Raw genomic sequence first — 19,635 nt, 5'->3', positions numbered from 1 at the left:
GTAGTGTATTACTATTATTGTGCAAAAAGTTCGCTTTTATATATTTATTTTATTTTCTTATTTATTATTTTTTTGGTTCATTTATTTATTTATTCCTAACATTTAAAATGTTAAACCTTTCCTAAATATAGAGCAGACTTTATGTTATAATTACTGGAGACAGTTTATGGCTTTATTCTGGGAGGAACCAAGTGCAAATTGTGATGCACAGAATTAAGATTTGTTTCAATGCAATTTTGTATACTGTAAACTATTTTAGGTATATAATGGATAAATATATTATTATCATTATCGCACTTATTATGTGTCCACAGTTGTATCGCTGCAGTAGATGAGAACATCTCTGGCTAATGAGAATTAAAGGTCAGATACTGAAAAAGTTACACAGAGGGTTTCAGCTTTGTAACTTTTTGCTCAAGAAAATTTCTACTTTGTTTTTAAAAACATCTAAGATGTGAAATTCTGATCAATACAGACCCATGTGTATATTAACAGACATAGAGACACTTTAGATAGATAGATAGTTAGATAGATAGATAATAGATAGATAGATAGATAGATAGATAGATAGATAGATAGATAGATAATAATAGATACATAAAAGAGAGATAGATAGATAGATAGACGACAATAATAATAATAATAATAATTTTATTTCTATAGCGCCGACATATTCCGCAGCACTTTACATTTTAGAGGGGACTTGTACATACAAGAATGGATAGATAATGGATAGCTAGATAGATAGATAATAGATAGATAGATAGATAGATGATAGATACAGCAAAAAAAGGGAACAGCACAACACTTCTACCTATCTTCAGGTGCAAGGCCCCAGGCAACCAGTCCAAAGATTGCACCAAGTTTATGAAAGCTCAAAAAAAGAGGCAGCACTCCATTTCTTCTGAGAAAGGCTCAGATGGAGCCAAAACGTCACCCAGACAAGTGGGTTGATTAAATCTTCCACATTTTCACAGAAGAAATGGAGTGCTGCCTCTTTTTTTGAGCTTTTAGATAGATAGATAGATAGATAGATAGATAATAGCTAGGTGATAGACAGATAGATAATATATAGATAATAGATAGATAGATAGATAGATAGATAGATAGATAGATAGATGATAGATAGATAGATAGATAGATAGATAGATAGATAGATAATAGATAGATAGATAGATAGTTACATAATATATAGATGATAGATAGATGATAGATAATAGATAGATAGATAGATAATAGATAGATGGATAGATAGATAGATAGATAATAGATAGATAATACATAGATGATAGATAGATAGATGATAGATGATAGATAACAGATAGATAGATAGATAGATAGATAGATAATAGATAGATGATAGATAGATAGATAGATAGACAGATAGATAGATAATAGATAGATAGATAATAGATAGATGATAGATAGATAGATAGATAGATAGACAGATAGATAGATAATAATAGATAGATAATAGATAGATAGATAGAATATAGATAATAGATAGATAATAGATAGATAGATGATAGATAGCTAGATAGATAGATAGATAGATAGATGGATAATAGATAAATAGAGATAGATAGATAGATAATAGATAGATAATAGATAGATAATAGATAGATAATAGATAGATGGATAGATAATAGATAATAGATAGATAGAAGATAGATAATAGATATATGATAGATAGATAGATGGATAGATAGATAGATAGATAGATAGATAGATAGATAGATAATAGATATATGATAGATAGATAGATAGATAGATAGATAGATAGATAGATAGATAATAGATAGATAATAGATATATGATAGATAGATAGATAGATAGATAGATAGATAATAGATAGATAATAGATGATAGATAGATAATAGATAGATAATAGATAATAGATAGATAGATAATAGATAGATAGATAATAGATAGATAGATAATAGATAGATAGATATAGATAGATAGATAGATAGATGATAGATAATAGATAGATAATAGATAGTGATATCAGTGTAGCATTTGGTATTAGTGGTTTCCCTCTCACAGCCTTGTCTCTGCCATCATGGGTATCTGAATATTTCGGTGCGATCAGGCCTACTTCTCACCCGTCTGTCATTATAAAGCCCAGATATGTGCGGTGACAAGCTTCTGCTAATTCCGCTCTTTGTGTGACAGGGAGCAGGGCGCTCGCATCCTGTACGGCATGAATATAGTTCAATTGCAGAGCGTACCAGAATGGGATCGGCTCAGACAGGGACTACCCCGGGGTCAGCTGTGACCATGCCACTTCAATGTGATGTCGACTTGGGGTGATGGTGTGTAAATAAACATAGGGAATTGCAAATCTTGTCATGACCACACAGAGCAGCTCAAGCATTTAAAGATGGTTGCCGCAAACCTAACTGGAAGGTGGTTCTTCTACGCGCTGGTCAGACAATTCTCTCTTCTGACATGTTTAACCAATTCACTGCCACATTGGATGGTTATAGTTATGAACGCACGGAATTAAGAATATGGAGAAATCTCAAAATATTGATTCCCTCACCGGAAGGCGTTTGAGATCATTTTTTTACCTTTTTTCTTTTCAAGTTTTTTTTTTTAATAAAAATTCTGTTTGTTATTAATTAAAAAAAATGAAATATGCAAATCTGATATTTAGATTCCTTTTTAAGGATTTGAAATTCATTTTGAGTGATATAGTAAATGTTTCATTTTTGTATTTTTTTTATTTATTTGTTTTTTTCTTTCCTTAGTTTATGGTCTTCCTTCATTAAAGTTCCATGAGGACCCTTCATTACGATGAACTTTTGATGATGAACTTTCCTAATCTTTAAAAAATAAAATATAGTATAATTCACATTTCTACTTCTGCATCTAATGTTCTTTAAATTGTACTTACCGTGCTCATTAAAATACGCTTGCAAATTTGTACCTTCACCTAAAGTAAAAAATATCTCTGCCAGTCTCTCATTTCTACATATCTGTTTTTCTGTTACTTCTTTTTTTTTTTTTTTCCTACATGACAATTACCTTTCATTACAAATTTATAAAATCATTTACATTTTAGCAGTTTAAATGTTTCTCCTGACATTTTGTAACTATTAGCCTCTTCTAGAATGGCATATGTTCAGGCAGTTAATAAAAAATTAAATTGAAAAGCACTAGACAAGGTGAAGCTTTGTATCATAGTGTTCGGAACATTTCTGAAAATATCATCTTTGTGTTGCAAACTGTGAAGTGAGGTTAGGGCTATGCCAATATGTGTATTTGTCATATCTGTCAGCGAGTCCGTGAACTAAGCAATCATACGGCTCCTAATTAGACAGTTACATTTTTGGCTTTTTTTAGAAGGAATCTTCATGTAAAATGCGGTGTCTACGATTTGACAAAGCTGGTTAGACTTAAAAAGGGAAAACGCTCTCAGCCATCTATCAGACAAATGCTTCTGATGTGCACAATGTTAAAGAGCAGCGTCAGTCACTATTGATATTAACATCAATGACACACGGAATATTCCGAAGGTAAATTATGGTAGAAATTGTATCTGTCCTTTTTTTCTTTCTAGTGTACATGCTGCTCTTGTCGTGCCTTCTATAGAGCACAGGGTTCTATTGCTTATAGCATGGGAGGATCCTTCTCCTGTGCACGTTGTTGCCCCCCGTTGATTAGCGCACTTTGTAAACATTCATGCACATGGCTACATTACTGCTCCATCCAAATTTCTCCAATAGGCTTCCATGGAATCCTCACCACTCCCTGAGGAAGCATTGCGAAACCTGTGTTGGAGGGTGAGGTGAAGGGCAAGCGGTGCACTTTGACTCTATGGGTTTGTTAAAAATGTTATCATTCTTACTCATCTATGAACTTTGTATACCTTTAGGTGATTTATTCTTGGTATGTAAACATTCATTATGCATAGAGATGAGCAAACCCAAACTAAAAAGTTCGAAGTACATACCGGATGCCAAGTATAAGGTGCTGAACTCCAAACACGGAGTTTTTCTAAAAGTCTGTGAGAAGTCTATGCTTCTGTTCAGAGTTTTGATACTTAACAAAGCTTGCTCAAAAGCTTCAGTGCAGCCAATCAACAAGCTTTTAGGCTGTTGGCACATCCGTAGGCATCATAGCCAAATATTGACATCAATGTTACTTAGTACAGTGGTGGCCATCACAGATCAGCGGTTCCCAGTGGAACACGGTTTGTTTCGTTTTCCTTCTCCAGAGTCATTAGGAAAGTCTCTCTCTTCTGTATGTAAGCTCATATGGTCCGCATGGTCCTCTCTCTCTTCTGTAAAGTGTAAGCTCTTACGGTCAGCGGGGTCCTCTCTCTTTCAATTCAGTTAAATTTCCAATTCAATTCAAAGAAGCTTTATTGGCAGGACCAAATAACCATTAGTTTTGCCAAAGCACATGTACAGTAGGGGAATAGAGAGTAGGGGACTGTGGGGATAATGGGTGGGGACTGTGGGAACGATGGATGGCGTACGGGGGGGCTAAGGAAGTCCATGGCATATCATAGTGGTCTTTCTTGCAGCTTATGGCACACGCTCACGCACTCTTCTATAGAGTGTAAAATCTTATGGTCAGCAGAGTCCTCTCTCCTGTAGAATATAAGCTCTTGTGGTCAGAATATTCATCAACGCTTTTCGTAGTATACAACTTCTTCATCGGGACAAACCACGGTACAAACACATTCAGCACAGACAGGTATAAATAGGCAAAACATAAAAATAGCATGAAAAAATTGGGGTCAAGAATATCATATGACCATGGTGTGCATTTTAGAGTGTAAGGTCTTATGGTCAGTGGGTTCTTTCTCTCCTGTATAATGTAAGCTCTTATGGTCAGCGGGGTCCTCTCTCCTGTAGAGTATAAGCTCTTATGGTCAGTGGGTTCTTTCTCTCCTGTATAATGTAAGCTCTTATGGTCAGCGGGGTCCTCTCTCCTGTAGAGTATAAGCTCTTATGGTCAGTCTGGTCCTTTCTCTCCTGTAGAGTGTAAGCTCTTATGGTCAACAGGGTCCTCTCTCTCCTGTAGAGTGTAAGTTTTTATGATCAGCAGGGTCCTCTCTCACACTACTGTAGAGTGTAAGCTCTTATGGTCAGCGGGCCTTCTTTTTCTTCTTTATTGTGTAAGCCCTTATGGTCAGCGGTGTCCTCTCTCTCCTGTAGAGTGTAAGCCCTTATGCTCAGCGGGGTCCTCTCTCTCCTGTAGAGTGTAAGGTCTTATGGTCATCAGGTACTTTTTTTCTTCTGTATAGTGTAAGTTCTTATGATCAGTGGGGTCCTCTCTCTCCTGTAGAGTGCAAGCTCATATGCTCAGCAGGGTACTCTCTCTCCTGTAGAGTGTAAGTTCTTATGGTCAGTAAGGTCCTCTCTCTCTCTCTCTCCTCTCTCCCACATGCATTTTCAAATGATTACAAACTTTCTAGTACTGAAATTTAGCAAATTTATTTGCCACAAATCAAATTGTTTTGGAAAAACTTATCGAAGTCGGTGTAAAAATTTCAAAAGATCCGCTCTTCTCTAAGTATTATAAATATAACTGATTGTGGAATACCGTATATACTCGAGTATAAGCCAAGATTTTCAGCACAAAAAAATGTGCTGAAAGTGCCCCTCTTGGCTTACACTCAAGAAGCGGGGGGGTCGGCAGGTGAGGGGGAGAGATGACTGTAGCATACTCAAGTGCTCCTGGCGTTCCTGACACGGTCCCTGTGTGTCCCATGATCTCCGGCGCCGGCACCTTCTTCCTCTGTTCAGCAGTCACGTGGTACCACTCATTAAAGTAATGAATATGGACTCCACTCCCATAGGGGTGGAACCGCATATTCATTACCGTAATAAGCGGTACCAGTGACCGCTCAATACAGGAAGAAGCTGCGGGCGCCGGAGACCATCTGTCTGGAACAGCGCCGGGAGCAGGTGAGTATTAAATATTCACCTGTCCCTCGTTCCAGCGTCGGCGTCGCTCTATCTTCTGCGTCCTCTGCAGTGACTGATCAGGTCAGATGGCGCGATTACGTATTAGTATTAGTGTGCGCGCCGCCCTCTGCCTGAACAGTCAGTGCGGAGAAACGGGACCCTGAGGAGCAGTGACGAGAGGTGAGTATGTCATTTTTTTTTATTGCAGCAGCAGCATTATATGTGGCACATTGTTATATGGAGCGTCTATGGGGCCATACTAAACTGTATGGAGCATTATATGGGGCATATTTGTATATGGATCATCTATGGGGCCATATTCATAATGAACTGTATGGAGCATTATATGGGGCATATTTGTATATGGAGTATATATGGGGCCATAATGAACTGTATGGAGCATTATATGGGGCATATTTGTATATGGAGCATCTTATGGGGCCATAATGAACTGTATGCAACATTATATGGGGCATATATGTATATGGTGCATGTTATGGGGCCACAATGAACTGCATGGAGGATTATATGGGGCATATTTTAGTATGGAGCATCTTATGGGGCCATAATGAACTGCATGGAGCATTATATGGGGCATATTTTAGTATGGAGCATCTTATGGGGCCCATCATGAACTGTATGGAGCATTATATGGGGCTCCTGATTCAATATGGATATTCAAAAACACTTAACCTACTGATGTCTCAATTAATTTTACTTTTATTGGTATCTACTTTTATTTTTGAAATTTACCAGTAGCTGCTGCATTTCCCACCCCAGGAGGCTTATGCTCGAGTTATTAAGTTTTCCCAGTTTTTTGTGGCAAAGTTAGGGGGGTCGGCTTATACTCGGTATAACCAAAGGACTGAAAAAAAACCTTTTAAAATGTAACTTTTAATAAATACTGAGTAAAAATTACTCATATAAACGGGTCAGGAGACAGTAACACCTTAATCTATCTTAACACAAAAATGAAAGGATAGAGACTAGACGGTGGGGGGGGAGGCGTGATCTTTCCCTTACTCGCTGTTACAGAACCCCCAACACCAAGAATATGTTATGCAGCATATATTATGTATAATAGGTTCTATTGGAAATGCATCAGTCCACAGGCTGCGCCCCTGGGCAGAGGGGACACGATATTCCCCTTTGTCCGCCCCCCACCTTTGTAATTCCCACAGTAAATATCAGCAGGCTCCGGCCCCCTGCGGCTATTGTAATGTATGTCTGGCCTGCTTTTTCTATTGGCCTGCCCTGTGTATCTGTGTTATATATTCTGTGTGCTGAAAATAAAGTGTGTTCTTTTAGACTGGAAATACGTGGGGTAGCAGTCAGCTTTTATATGCTCTCACGTAATCAAGGAATTCCAGCCAGCGTCCTTCATTCAGAATCCAGCAAAAGCAGAGTGGACCTCCTGAAACACGGGGTGGTACTGAAAGAGGTACCCCAGCTTGGTAGACCCCGTTACACTCGCCCTGCCTCACAGCGGATGTTGGCACCCTAATTTCGCCATGGTGCCCCCACTCGTCGACGGCTCTCCCTTATGACCCTACAGGATCTTAACAAAATGAAAATACCACCACACCACAACCTTATCTAAAGTGCAATAATGCTTATAAGGTGCAATAAAAGAGCTGTAAAGATCTAATGTGGAATAGTTTCCATAAGAAAGGGTCTTGTAAACACCCTTCTATTGATCTGGTATGGGAAAGGTGCACAAGGTGTCTAATGTTAGAGACAGAGTAAGTTTAAACAGTTGCGATATACAGCAATAATGGACCTGTTTCCAGTCTCAACAATACACATGACACCTATAGTATACCCAAATAATATGCACAGTATGGTATTTGGGAGAAAGATTTATACACTGTGTAGGCAGAGTAGTATGCAAAAAAAAGGACAATCATATGTCAGTATGTCAGTATGCCATACACCAGCACCTCTCAAATCATAAACAGGCAAAAGAAACAAGATGGTCAAATAAAGGATGTACTCATCCGTATGCTGCTGCCCATCTCGATGCGTTTCCCCCTAGGATAATGCACCAGGGTTCATCAGGGGAAGGAGTGGGGCTTCTCACGGTCCGAGGAAGCTATAGTAAGCTGCGTCTCGGAATGACCGCTCAAAAGGTCCGAGGCAGCTATAATGAGCTGCGTCTCGGAATGACCGCTCTCAATGAAGGGCACTCGGGTCGGCTTACACTCGAGTATATACGGTAATCTGAACTTTATGTATTTGTGCTTTCCTAAGATTGCTTGTGGTCTACTATTGATAATCCCAAAAGGGTCATGGTTTATACTTCTAGTAGAGAAAAAGGTCATTTAGTAGAAGGAAACCTGTTGTCATGACTCTGTTGTTGGGTGTCCAAGGGACAGGGGCTCCTTCCCTGTCCCTAATGCTAGGGGTGCCTAGCTTGCCCTGCTTCCCAGATAATTTCTGATGGTGAGGACGTCAGGGCCACGTACCTTGCCTTAGTTCCTGAATTCTGAATTAATGGTGCTTTAAAAATTAATAATGACTAGTGATGAACGAACGGGCTTGAATAAGGTGTTATTCAAGCATGCTCAGGTGCTAACCAAGTGACATCGGCATGCTTCTAAAATATGTTTGAGTCTCCGTGGCTGCATGTCTCGCGGCTGTTTGACAAAGGCAACACATGCAGGGATTGTCTGTTTGTTAGGAAATCCCTGCATGTGTTGTGGATGGTGAACAGCTGTGAGACATGCAGCTGTGGGGATTCAAACATAGTATTCGAGCACGCTGAAGGCATTCCATAAGCACCGAGCATGCTCGGATAGCACCTTATCCCGGCGCGTTCGCTCATCACTAATAATAATTACCAAAATAAAAATTACTAAATTTGGATCTCCAAATAAAATATAGAAAAGAGTATTCCTACAATCAAAAGTTATCCCCCTCGAGAATAGGTAATAACTTGCAGGTTGCTGGGGTCTAGCTACTGAGGCCCTCAGCAATCCTGAGAACAGGGCCCTGCAGATCCCTAACGATTTGGTCTAGAGTACAGCACTCAGCTATTTCCTGCATAGCCAATGAATAGATTGTAAATTGAGCATGCACATCCCCGCTTCAAAAAGATGGACCTCCGCCGAACTGTGCTCTCAAAATCAGCGGTCAGATCCTCAACGATCAGTTAGTTATTTCCTATAGGAGATGAATTCCAATTCTGGGAATACTCCTTTAACATCATCTAACTTTCAAAGTATTAAAGGGGTGTCCCAGTTATAGCAAGTTATCACCAACATGATGGGTAATAACGACTAGATGGGTGGAGGTCCAACCTCTGAAACCCGCACTGATCCTCAGAACAGGGGACTTGTGTCTATGAATGAAAGAAGTGTCCGTCAGTCACATATGTACTCTGCAACTATGTTCAAAGTCTATGGGACTAACTGAGACGTGTAGACCTTTCATCGTTCCACACATAACTTTATTTGGCACAGCTAAAAAATTTTAGGAAAAAAAAGTTTTGCCACTTTTTCTATAGATGTAAATGGTGAATTGTTGTCAGGAAGGAGAACAAGCTTTAAAGCTTCACATGGATGTTGAAATATTCATTTTGGGAATCGCTCATTCTGTGCGCCGAATCTTTATTCAATAGACATAACATGGAACTTTTAACAGTCATTCCAGATTAACCTCATCTGTGCTTTCTGAGGCAAAGGATCTGATGGATTTACAGCCAGACAGATGAAAATGCTATTTGGAGAGAGATTGGGAGTTTATTTGATTAAATCCGTTTCTCCACTACCTTGACCTCTTCCTTGTGAAATAATCAGTACTGTTTAGCAATAATATTCCGCCATTAATAATGAATTACTTGGGAACAGGTTCCATCTGCAGTGCAACAAACCCATTGACTTCTGACGGTTCACTTTCGTTACTGCACAAAATAGGTAATTTTCCCATCGAAAACATTAATTTATATTGGTGTTTACAGCATCTTGCTTATTTGTAAAGTGATTTATTTTATATATTTTTTTCCCATTTCGTTCCTTGTTCAAAACAGGCATTGATCAAGTAGACAAACAATTCAGCAGTGAGCGAAAGGAAGAAGTGTTAAAGAATATTCCACCCCACCCCCCTAAATGTAAACATTTTTTATAATTTTTTATAATATATAATTATAATTCTGTTCTTAGTTTACATATCTATGGCTGCCAATTTGTCTGTAGTGCAGAGATTAAAGTAGTTTAAAGCTACAGGAGGTGTCTGAGGAAAGGTCTGGAAGAAGATTGGAAGATGGCTAGAGGGAGTAGCCAAGTAGCATACTCCTTTAATGAGTTGGACTGCTGTATTTGAAAAAGAAGAAGAAGAGGAGGAGGAGAATCAAAAGATGAAGAAGAAAAGGAAAAGGAGGAAGAGGAGGAGGACGAGGAGGAGGAAGAAAAAGAGGAAAGGAAGACAAAGAAGTGGAGGAAGAAGAGGGAGAAAAAGATGAAGAAGTGAAAAAAGGAGGAAGGAGAAGAATAAAAACCATAAGAAGACTAAGAAGAGAAAGAAGAGAAAAAGGAGAAGGAAGAGAAGGAAGAATGAAAAAGGAAGGGGAAGAAGAAGAAGAGGAAGAAGAGGAAGAAAAAGATGAGTAAGAGGAGGAAAGAAGCAATGATTAGAAGAGGAGGAAAAGACGAGTAAAGGGCGGAAGAGTGGGAAAAGAGGAAGAAGAAAGGAGGGAAGAGGAGGAAAAAAATGAACAGGAAGAAGAAAATGAGGAAGATGACAAAAAAGAGGAAGAGAAAGTAGGCCTAACCGACCGCTGCGCTCTGCAAATGACTTTCGACTAACCTCTGCACTAATCCGCACCTCCCACTCCCAACTCCAAGACTTCTCCCGTGCTGCGCCAATCCTCTGGAATGCTCTACCCCGAGATATTAGGACCATGCACAATTTGCATAGTTTTAGGCGCTCGCTCAAAACACATTTGTTCAGTGCAGCCTATCACATTCAGTAATCAAAGTCATGTTATGTTTGTGTGTGTGTGTAGCCCATTCACTATCTCCATCTGTCCCCCACCCCCTGAAGATGGCTGGACCATGATTGTAAATACATCATTGTAAATACACACCTGTACTTTGTATCTCCCCCACCTCATTGTAGATTGTAAGCTCTCACGAGCAGGGGCGGCTTGTGTTGCTTTAATTATTGTATTGTTAACGTTGTTTCTTATGACTGTTGTGTTTGAAACTGTTAAACTGTAAAGCGCTGCGGAATATGTTGGCGCTATATAAAGATTATTAATATTATTATTATTATAAGAAGAGCCAGAGGACGAAGAGGAAGATGAAGAAGCTGGCTGAAAATTGCCCCCTTTATCGCTCAGCCCTCAATTTAATCTATGATGTAGTGAGATAAAATTAGTAATACATTAGGGAGCTGCAATGTGTACTGATATTTGCTCCACTATCAGTAGTAGTTGTCCATAGCTTGATATTACATCTTGCTGAAGAGTTTCTGTCACCACTAGGGTTGAGCGAAACGGGTCGTTCATTTTCAAAAGTCGCCGACTTTTGGCAAAGTCGGGTTTCATGAAACCCGATCCGACCCCTGTGCGGGGTCGGCCATGCGGTACGCGACTTTCGCGCCAAAGTCGCGTTTCAATGACGCGAAAAGCGCCATTTCTCAGCCAATGAAGGTAAACGCAGAGTGTGGGCAGCGTGATGACATAGGTCCTGGTCCCCACCATCTTAGAGAAGGGCATTGCAGTGATTGGCTTGCTGTCTGCGGCGTCACAGGGGCTATAAAGGGGAGTTCCCGCCGACCGCCATGTTACTGCTGCTGATCTGAGCTTAAGGAGAGGTTGCTGCCGCTTCGTCAGAAGCAGGGATAGCGTTAGGCAGGGTCCATTAACCACCAAACCGCTTGTGCTGTAGTGATTTCCACTGCCCAACACCACCTTCGGTGTGCAGGGACAGTGGAAGCTACATTTTTTTTTTTTTCCTCAGCGCTGTAGCTCATTGGGCTGCCCTAGAAGGCTCCCTGATAGCTGCATTGCTGTGTGTACGCCGCTGTGCAAACCAACTGCTTTTTTCAAAGCACAAATCCTCTTGTTCCTTCCTTTCTGCACAGCTATCTTTTTGGTTTGTACACACTTTTTATTTAATTTGTGCATCAGTCCACTCCTTATTGCTGCCTGCCATACCTGGCTGAGATTACTGCAGGGAGATAGTAATTGAAGGACACTCCCTGTTTTTTTTTTTTTTTTTGTGGGAGATTAAGATTGACATTTCTGCTAGAGTGCCATCCCTGTCTGTGTCATCTCTCACTCAGTGGGCCATAGAAAGCCTATTTATTTTTTTGCTTGATTTGGGTTATAAAATCTACCTGAAAAAATCACTACATCAATCAGTGGGAGAAAAATATTGGCCTCAGGGCTTGTGTGCCACTCTTGACTCCTGTGTGCATCATCACTCACTCAGTGGGCCATAGAAAGCCTATTTATTTTTTTGCTTGATTTTGGTTCTAAAATCTACCTGAAAAAATCACTACATCAATCAGTGGGAGAAAAATATTGGCCTCAGGGCTTGTGTGCCACTCCTGACTCCTGTGTGCATCATCACTCACTCAGTGGGCCATAGAAAGGCCATTTTTTTTTATTTTGCTTTATTTGGGTTCTAAATTCTACCTGAAAAAATCAATAAATCAATCAGTGGGAGATTAATATTGGCCTTTGGGCTTGTGTGCCAGTCCTAAGCGTGCCATCTCTCTCTCTCAGATAGTGGGCCATAGAAAGCCTATTTATTTTTATTTTTTTTTATTGGGTTTATAAATTTTCCCTGGAAAAAAAAAAAAAAGTGGGAGATTAATATTGGCCTCTGGGCTTGTGTGCCAGTCCTGAGCGTGCCATCTCTCTCACAAATAGTGGGCCATAGAAAGCCTATTTATTTATTTTTTTTTTGTTTTATAAATTCTCCCTTAAAAAAAAGGGAGATTAATATTGGCCTTTGGGCTTGTGTGCCAGTCCTAAGCGTGCCATCTCTCTCTGTCTCTCAGATAGTGGGCCATAGAAAGCCTATTTATTATTTTTTTTATTGGGTTTATAAATTTTCCCTGGAACAAAAAAAAAAGTGGGAGATAAATATTGGCCTCTGGGCTTGTGTGCCACTCCTGACTCCTGTGTGCGTCATCTCTCACTCAGTGGGCCATAGAAAGCCTTTTTTTGTTTTATTTGTTTTCTAAATTCTCCCTGAAAAAATCATTTTATTTTATTTGGTTTCTAAATTCTTCCTGAAAAAATCATTTTATTCTATTTTTTTTTTTCCTAAAGTCTCCCTGAAAAAAAACAAAAAAAAACAAATCAGTGGGAGATTAATATTGCCCTTTCTGCTTGTGTGCCAGTCTTGACTCCTGGGTGTGCCATCTCTCTCTCTCTCTCCAATTGTGGGCCATAGAAAGCCTATTATTTTTTTAGCTTGATTTGGGTTCCAAAATCTACCTGAAAAAATCACTACATCAATCAGTGGGAGATAAATATTGGCCTCTGGGCTTGTGTGCCACTCCTGACTCCTGTGTGCGTCATCTCTCACTCAGTGGGCCATGGAAAGCCTTTTTTTGTTTTATTTGTTTTCTAAATTCTCCCTGAAAAAATCATTTTATTTTATTTGGTTTCTAAATTCTTCCTGAAAAAATCATTTTATTCTATTTTTTTTTTCCTAAAGTCTCCCTGAAAAAAAAAAAAACAAAACAAATCAGTGGGAGATTAATATTGCCCTTTCTGCTTGTGTGCCAGTCTTGACTCCTGGGTGTGCCATCTCTCTCTCTCTCTCCAATTGTGGGCCATAGAAAGCCTATTATTTTTTTTAGCTTGATTTGGGTTCCAAAATCTACCTGAAAAAATCACTACATCAATCAGTGGGAGATAAATATTGGCCTCTGGGCTTGTGTGCCACTCCTGACTCCTGTGTGCGTCATCTCTCACTCAGTGGGCCATAGAAAGCCTTTTTTTGTTTTATTTGTTTTCTAAATTCTCCCTGAAAAAATCATTTTATTTTATTTGGTTTCTAAATTCTTCCTGAAAAAATCATTTTATTCTATTTTTTTTTTTCCTAAAGTCTCCCTGAAAAAAAACAAAAAAAACAAATCAGTGGGAGATTAATATTGCCCTTTCTGCTTGTGTGCCAGTCTTGACTCCTGGGTGTGCCATCTCTCTCTCTCTCTCTCCAATTGTGGGCCATAGAAAGCCTATTATTTTTTTAGCTTGATTTGGGTTCCAAAATCTACCTGAAAAAAATCACTACATCAATCAGTGGGAGATAAATATTGGCCTCTGGGCTTGTGTGCCACTCCTGACTCCTGTGTGCGTCATCTCTCACTCAGTGGGCCATGGAAAGCCTTTTTTTGTTTTATTTGTTTTCTAAATTCTCCCTGAAAAAATCATTTTATTTTATTTGGTTTCTAAATTCTTCCTGAAAAAATCATTTTATTCTATTTTTTTTTCCTAAAGTCTCCCTGAAAAAACAAAAAAAAAAAACAAATCAGTGGGATATTAATATTGCCCTTTCTGCTTGTGTGCCAGTCTTGACTCCTGGGTGTGCCATCTCTCTCTCTCTCTCCAATTGTGGGCCATAGAAAGCCTATTATTTTTTTTAGCTTGATTTGGGTTCCAAAATCTACCTGAAAAAAATCACTACATCAATCAGTGGGAGATAAATATTGGCCTCTGGGCTTGTGTGCCACTCCTGACTCCTGTGTGCATCATCTCTCACTCAGTGGGCCATAGAAAGCCTTTTTTTGTTTTATTTGTTTTCTAAATTCTCCCTGAAAAAATCATTTTATTTTATTTGGTTTCTAAATTCTTCCTGAAAAAATCATTTTATTCTATTTTTTTTTTTCCTAAAGTCTCCCTGAAAAAAAAAAAAAAATCAAATCAGTGGGAGATTAATATTTACATTTGTGCTTCAGTGACAGTCCTGCGTGTGTGGCATCTCTCTCATTTGTTGCCACCAACAACAGAGTGTGTAACATTGTGCCTGATTTTCGTTGTGGTCTCACTCACCTGTAAAGGGGTAGCTAAATCATACTGAAGTTATAGCTCACCGTGTAATTTGTGTGACAGCAACAAATACCGTTAGTTTGTTTACGTTTTTAAAACAATGAGGAAGTATGGTGGAAGAGGTCGTGGCCGGGGGCGTTCATTGTCAGCTGGTAATGAGGGTAGTGGTAGTGGTGGAGCATCAGCTGGTCGTGGGAAAAAAAATATTGCACCTAAGTCTGGAGCTGTGGAGCCAGGTTCGTCGTCTGGCTACACAAGGCCTCGAACGCTCCCTTTTCTGGGAGTAGGAAAACCGCTTTTAAAGCCGGAGCAGCAAGAGCAAGTTTTGGCTTATCTTGCTGACTCAGCCTCTAGCTCTTTTGCCTCCTCTCGTGAAACTGGTAAATGTCAAAGCAGCGCGTCGTTAGTGGATGTTCACGGTCAGGGACAAGTCGCTTCCTTGTCCTCTTCAGCAAAAACAACAACAGAGAAGAATGCAGCAGGCGACACAACGGGTTACTCCATGGAGCTCTTTACACATACCGTCCCTGGCTTAGAAAGTGAAGCAGTTAACAGTCCATGCCCATTACAAGTTGAATCTGACATGGAGTGCACTGATGCACAGCCACAGCCAGACTACTATGCTGGTCCTTTGACTCAGACCACAACATTGCCCTCGCAGGGTGCTGATCAAGAATCAGACCCTGATGAGACTATGTTGCCCCATCACGAACGCTATACCACCGACCGACACGGTGACACAGACGAAGTTGCACACGAGCTACAAGAAGAGGTAATAGATGACCCAGTTCTTGACCCCGATTGGCAGCCATTGGGGGAACAGGGTGCAGGCGGCAGCAGTTCTGAAGCGGAGGAGGAGGGGCCGCAGCAGGCATCAACATCGCAACAGGTTCCATCTGCCGGGCCCGTATCTTGCCCAAAACGCGTGGCAAAGCTAAAACCTGTTGGAGGACAGCGTGGCCATCCGGTTAAAGCTCAGTCTGCAATGCCTGAAAAGGTATCCGATGCTAGAAAGAGTGCAGTCTGGCATTTTTTTAAACAACATCCAATTGATCAGCGCAAAGTCATCTGTCAAAAATGTTCAACTACCTTAAGCAGAGGACAGAATCTGAAAAGTCTCAATACAAGTTGCATGCATAGACATTTAACCACCATGCATTTGCAAGCCTGGACTAACTACCAAACGTCCCTTAAGGTTGTAGCACCCTCGGCCAATGAAGCTAGTCAGCAACGCAACATCCCTTCCGGCAGTGTAGGGCCACCATTTTCCGCACCACCTGCAGTATCTGTGCAGGTTTCTTTGCCAGGCCAAAGCCGTCAGGGTCAGGGAATCACCAGTTTCGTAGTAGGAAACACTGCATCTAGGGCACCGGTGGCAACAATACCATCTCCCACCGTCTCTCAGTCTGCCATGTCCACCGGCACCCCCGCTAGTTCCACGATCTCCAGCTCTCCAGTCCAGCTCACCCTACATGAGACTATGGTTAGAAAAAGGAAGTACTTAGCCTCGCATCCGCGTACACAGGGTTTGAACGCACACATAGCTAGACTAATCTCGTTAGAGATGATGCCCTACCGGTTAGTTGAAAGCGAAGCTTTCAAAGCCCTGATGGACTACGCTGTACCACGCTATGAGCTACCCAGTCGACACTTTTTTTCCAGAAAAGCCATCCCAGCCCTCCACCAGCATGTTAAAGAGCGCATCGTCCATGCACTCAGGCAATCTGTGAGCACAAAGGTGCACCTGACAACAGATGCATGGACCAGTAGGCATGGCCAGGGACGTTACGTGTCCATCACGGCACACTGGGTAAATGTGGTGGATGCAGGGTCCACAGGGGACAGCAAGTTTGGGACAGTTCTGCCTAGCCCACGGTCTAGGAAACAATTGGCTGTAGCCGTTCGCACCCCCTCCTCCTCCTCTTCGTCCTCCTGCAGAAGCGAGAGCTCATCCACAGACCGCAGTCGCACAACCACTCCATCCGCAGCTGCCACTGTTGCACACCAGGTCTCCCATTATGGGGCAGCTACTGGCAAACGTCAGCAGGCTGTATTGGCTATGAAGTGTTTGGGCGACAACAGACACACCGCGGAAGTTCTGTCCGAGTTCTTGCAGAAAGAAACGCAGTCGTGGCTGGGCACTGTAGATCTTGAGGCAGGCAAGGTAGTGAGTGATAACGGAAGGAAGTTCATGGCTGCCATCTCCCTTTCCCAACTGAAACACATTCCTTGCCTGGCTCACACCTTAAACCTGGTGGTGCAGTGCTTCCTGAAAAGTTATCAGGGGTTATCCGACCTGCTCCTCAAAGTGCGTGGACTTTGCTCACATATCCGCCGTTCGCCCGTACACTCCAGCCGTATGCAGACCTATCAGCGTTCTTTGAACCTTCCCCAGCATCGCCTAATCATAGACGTTGCAACAAGGTGGAACTCAACACAGCACATGCTTCAGAGACTGTGTGAACAGAGGCGGGCTGTTATGTTTTTGTGGGAGGATACACATACACGGGCAGGCAGTAGGATGGCAGACATGGAGTTGTCAGGTGTGCAGTGGTCGAAGATTCAAGACATGTGTCAAGTCCTTCAGTGTTTTGAGGAATGCACACGGCTGGTTAGTGCAGACAACGCCATAATAAGCATGAGCATCCCCCTAATGCGTCTGCTGATGCAAAGTTTGACGCACATAAAGGATCAGGCGTCTGCAGCTGAGGAAGAGGAAAGCCTTGATGACAGTCAGCCATTGTCTGGCCAGGGCAGTGTACAGGACGAGGTAGCGGGCGAAGAGGAGGAGGAGGATGAGGAGGATGATGGGGATGATTATATTTTTAATGAGGAAGCTTTTCCGGGGCCACTGGAGATTGGTGGCGCGGCAAGGCCGGGTTCTGGTTTTTTGAGGGACACAAGTGACGTGGATTTGCCTGAAACTGCCCCTCAACCAAGCACAACCGCAGCTTTGAGAACTGGAACTTTGGCCCACATGGCGGATTATGCCTTACGTATCCTCAAAAGGGACACACGCATAACTAAAATGATGAATGATGACGATTACTGGTTGGCCTGCCTCCTTGATCCTCGCTATAAAGGCAAATTGCAAAATATAATGCCACATGAGAACTTGGAACTAATATTAGCAACCAAACAATCAACTCTTGTTGACCGTTTGCTTCTGGCATTCCCTGCACACAGCGCCCGTGATCGTTCTCACACGAGCTGCAGGGGCCAGCAGACCAGAGGAGTTAGAGGGGCAGAAATCAGAAGTGGCGTTGGCCAGAGGGGTTTTCTGACCAGGTTGTGGAGTGATTTTGCTATGACCGCAGACAGGACAGGTACTGCAGCATCAATTCAAAGTGACAGGAGACAACATTTGTCCAGTATGGTTACAAACTATTTTTCATCCCTTATCGATGTTCTCCCTCAACCGTCATTCCCATTTGATTACTGGGCATCAAAATTAGACACCTGGCCAGAATTGGCAGAATATGCATTGCAGGAGCTTGCTTGCCCGGCAGCTAGTGTCCTATCAGAAAGAGTATTCAGTGCTGCAGGTTCAATACTAACAGAAAAAAGGACTCGTCTGGCTACCCAAAATGTAGATGATCTAACCTTCATTAAAATGAACCACAACTGGATTTCGAAATCTTTTGCCCCACCTTGCCCGGCTGACACCTAGCTTTCCTATGAAAAGGTCTTGCCTGTGGACTATTCTGAATGCCTTTTCCAATCTCGTAATTTTCTGCACCTGATTGTCCAGCATACGACATGTTCACACCTCACTAAATGGCCAAACTCCCCACACGGGGCCGTGGTATCGACACTTGGCGACAGCACCCGTGAGAGTGCAGTTTGTCTGAAGAGGTGGGTGAGCCCGCTTTTGGTCGACGGCACTGCCACTGGGTCCCTCCTAGTACAATAAAGTGTCTCTGGCGGTGGTGGTGCGCACCCAACGTCAGACACACCGTTGTAATATGAGGGGCCCTGGGCCTGTACCGCCGGCCACAAGACAGTTTCCCCCCAACCCAGCTCAAACAGTGCTCTACCACTTGCAAAATTATCTCACAGCTCCACCAATGTTTAGTCTATGCGCTGACATCCTTCAATGCCTGCCACTGACAATACCATTGTATTGACATTTTTGTTATGTTAGGCCTTCGATGCCTGTCTGTGGTCACTCCTTCCACTAGGCCTCCACTGACCACACCACTGCTGCCCGTGTACCCCTGGAACCAATTTAAAATTGCCTACAGCCATGTGTTATTATTTTAGGCCTTCGATGCCTGTCTGCGGTCACTCCTTCCACTAGGCCTCCACTGACCACACCACTGCTGCCCGTGTACCCCTGGAACCAATTTAAAATTGCCTACAGCCATGTGTTATTATTTTAGGCCTTCGATGCCTGTCTGCGGTTACTCCTTCCACTAGGCCTCCACTGACCACACCACTGCTGCCCGTGTACCCCTGTAACCAATTTAAAATTGCCTACAGCCATGTGTTATTATTTTAGGCCTTCGATGCCTGTCTGCGGTTACTCCTTCCACTAGGCCTCCACTGACCACACCACTGCTGCCCGTGTACCCCTGGAACCAATTTAAAATTGCCTACAGCCATGTGTTATTATTTTAGGCCTTCGATGCCTGTCTGCAGTCACTCCTTCCACTAGGCCTCCACTGACCACACCACTGCTGCCCGTGTACCCCTGGAACCAAT

At 41.9% G+C, this 19,635-nt stretch overlaps 1 protein-coding gene across 1 annotated transcript in view; it reads left to right on the top strand.

The window, feature by feature from the left end:
• LOC138646076 (uncharacterized) overlaps positions 1 to 10,391 on the top strand; it is a 113,315-nt gene extending 102,924 nt beyond the window's left edge. Inside the window, exon 4 of the mRNA XM_069735545.1 lies at positions 10,250 to 10,391. Within this exon, the coding sequence (XP_069591646.1) occupies positions 10,250 to 10,391 (142 nt within the window). The remainder of the gene's footprint in view (positions 1 to 10,249) is intronic.
• Positions 10,392 to 19,635: the final 9,244 nt, after the last annotated feature.

This window comes from Ranitomeya imitator, chromosome 7, assembly GCF_032444005.1.
Source record: "Ranitomeya imitator isolate aRanImi1 chromosome 7, aRanImi1.pri, whole genome shotgun sequence".
Taxonomy (NCBI): domain Eukaryota; kingdom Metazoa; phylum Chordata; class Amphibia; order Anura; family Dendrobatidae; genus Ranitomeya; species Ranitomeya imitator.
Note: the sequence above shows the minus strand (reverse complement) of the source record. Positions and strands in the feature narration are given on the sequence as shown.